The sequence below is a fragment of the Gossypium hirsutum genome, chromosome D09, assembly GCF_007990345.1.
Source record: "Gossypium hirsutum isolate 1008001.06 chromosome D09, Gossypium_hirsutum_v2.1, whole genome shotgun sequence".
In the NCBI taxonomy this organism is placed as follows: domain Eukaryota; kingdom Viridiplantae; phylum Streptophyta; class Magnoliopsida; order Malvales; family Malvaceae; genus Gossypium; species Gossypium hirsutum.
Genome location: NC_053445.1, coordinates 49,415,880 through 49,418,693, shown reverse-complemented (window position 1 = coordinate 49,418,693; position 2,814 = coordinate 49,415,880). Strand labels below are relative to the sequence as shown.

Sequence of the window (2,814 nt, the reverse complement as noted above, 5' to 3'; positions counted from 1 at the left end):
GTTCTGAAAATGAAGGAAATAAAAGGCTTAATATATCAAAAAGCCCATGTGAAATAATTCAACGATCAATTGAGTCCTTAATAAAATATAAGCAACCAATTAAGCCCTCGAAAAACTAATTCCAGTGTAATCCCCCTGGCGTTTGTTAACTTTGCCACATGGCACACTAGGGTTTGCCACGTGGTGAAATCGGGTAATTTCGCTCAGGTAGCGTTTGGAAACTAGTACTTCAAAATTTAGATTTCAAAAAGAGTGTAAATTGAGTAATAAACTATTTAGAAATATAACATTCATGATTTTTTTGTCAAATCTATGGATTTATTAAAAGTCTTTTTAGTAATGAATTTGAAGTCCTTAAAATATTTTTAAATTTAACAAATTCATTCTTTTACACTTTTCTAATATATGTTAGGTTGAATCTCAACTAGTTTGTGTAATTCATTTTTATCATCTACATAATAATTGAAAATGTTCAAATGTTTAAAGAAATCATAAAATCAATTCACCTTGTCATGCCACGTGGAGAAGTTAAAGGATGTCTGTGGCTTATATGAAAATTGATTTTTCAATGGCTTAATTGATTATTCATATCCGATTAAAGACTCAATTGAGTATTATTTTTTATTAAGAGCTCAATTGATTATTGAATTATTTTACAAGTGCTTTTTGACCTATTAAGCCAAAATAATACATTACATTTAGTAATTTATAATTGGGTATGCTATAAGTTTAATCATTTATGTTTGCTTAAAATTACGTTTTTGTTATTAAACTTTTAAAATTTACTATATAATTATTAGTTTTAGGTCAAATTGTACGGCTAATCCTTGTACTTTTCTAATTTAATTATTTTATCTTTTCTTTATTTTCACATAATTATTTTCTTTTTTCAATTTAGTATATCGTATTACTTCTGATTTTATTTTTATTTCAAATTCATTATAAATATACAAAAAAAATTAAATCAAACAATTTTTAATGAACTCCAAAATATTTATTTTCTCAAATGGCCAACAATCCAACATACAATTTCCATGTATTCTACTATCCTTAATGGGTATATATCAATTTGGTTTTTTTTTTTACATTTTGAATGATAAAAAAAATGAATATCATAAACAAATTAAATTATCAATTTGTTATTGGGTTTTAAATTTTAATAGGTTTGGGCTTTTAAGAGTATTAAGTTTTAATAGGTATCTGGGTTTAAGATTTAAATTTTGGTTTGGGTATGTAACTGGGTTATGACTTAATTGGTTTATTCGATTTAAAATGTCAAAATTAAAAATTAACTGAATAAATCAATTAAACCGAAAATAAAAACTAGTGAAACTAAAAAGTCAAATAAACTGAAAATATTTATTTTTCTCGATTCAATTCACTTTTTAATTATATGTTTGCATGCATATATAATGGATATTTTATTAAGAAAATAAAAATAAAAATATATATGTGAAAAATATTTATAAAATCAATAAAATTGAAATAGTATACGAGAACACACCGATACTAAATAGTACAATAATAAAAACTAAGAGGAGGAAAAAAAAGAACGAGATTAAATTCTTAAAATCACCTCTAGTAATTAAAAGGGGTTAAAATTTAATGGGATGTAAAAGTGGTGATCCCTATTCATAATTTAACTTTTTTTTATATGTAAAACAAACCAAATTCTTCTCAAACAAAAGAAATTGAATCCACAAATTGTTTCATTGTATCAATTGAACAATGACTAGCTAATAGCTCGTTCTTTGACAATGTCGTAGCTCATTTCACTCAGATCAGTAGCCTGCAATTCAACTTGAACACCGTCTAACTCTTTCCTGAACCTATCTTTGGAGCTGGCATATACCATTTTGCTCCTAACTCTTGATGAATCCGGGGCCCTATATACCAAAATTATAAGACAAGTAATTCAAGTCAGATCCAACTTAAAATGAATCTAATTATATCAGATTTTGCGTAAGATTTTTTATAATTTGAATCATCGGGAAGAATAAAACCTAAATGATTCCGAGTAAAAAACAAATAAACCATGACCTGAGTCGTATGTTATTACCGTGCAATGAAGACAATTTTGCTCTTCTGGCAATTTTCATTAGTGGTGAAATCAAGATCAAAAACAGCATAACGACACTCATTAGGGGGCAAACAGGCAACTAAATCGTCATATTTTTCGTTGGGTTGACCAAGCTTCTCAACCACAACCTGGTAACTCGTTTCTTCTATTTTGAAAACAATGAATCTGTAATTTCTCTTTGCTTTTAACTCCAAAAACTTCATTTTGCATTCATCACCCACTGCAATTCCAGATGATGCATTCGCCTGTTCCATTAACCAAAATTTTATTTATAATATCATATCATTGCATATTAATTAGAATCAAATATATATGATATAATTCATATTATATTCACATCATATAATCGAACTGTGTTAAGCATTGTTAAATCTAATCAAATGTAAACATTCATTGCTTGAATCGAAATACAAGGCCTTGTTAGGCTTGTTGGCCATGGCCCCTTGGAGAGGCATGAAGTCTCTATACCCCCAATAGGCAACAACTAGGCATATACAAAAGAATTGAGAAGATCAAACTTTTTCAACTCAAATTTTCACTCGAAATAGTATTGCAAATTCATCGAGACACCATGTTTAATTATTATGATACGATGGACGAAAAAAACGACATACCATTTTTGTCACAAATGAGATGTGGAAACAGTGAAAAGAGAAAGGGTGAGGGGAAAGATAGCAAGAGGCTGAATGAGGGTTGTGGGAGTACAAATAGAAAAAGGCATCCTTATTTTTAGG

General features: G+C 28.1%; 1 protein-coding gene across 2 annotated transcripts; it reads right to left on the bottom strand.

The window, feature by feature from the left end:
• Positions 1-1,635: 1,635 nt before the first annotated feature.
• On the bottom strand, positions 1,636-2,814 carry LOC107892834 (actin-depolymerizing factor). 2 transcript variants are annotated; one of them, XM_016817873.2, is made up of 3 exons: positions 2,695-2,814; positions 2,060-2,325; positions 1,636-1,886 (listed from the first exon to the last, which is right to left on the bottom strand). In XM_016817873.2, the coding sequence occupies exons 1-3, from the start codon at positions 2,695-2,697 to the stop codon at positions 1,733-1,735; spliced, it is 423 nt and encodes a 140-aa protein (XP_016673362.1). In that variant the 5' UTR covers positions 2,698-2,814; the 3' UTR covers positions 1,636-1,732. The 2 variants fall into 2 exon arrangements, with proteins under 2 accessions (XP_016673362.1, XP_040957120.1); XM_041101186.1 differs by lacking the exon at positions 2,695-2,814 and having other exon boundaries at positions 2,060-2,334.

Bases quoted from the DNA above. Each gene is read 5' to 3' on its own strand.
- LOC107892834 (XM_041101186.1), bottom strand. From the start codon at position 2,334: ATGGAACAGGCGAATGCATCATCTGGAATTGCAGTGGGTGATGAATGC. The intron at 1,887-2,059 runs GTAATAACATAC...TTTGGTATATAG, and splicing joins AAAATTGTCTTCATTGCACG to GGCCCCGGATTCATCAAGAG.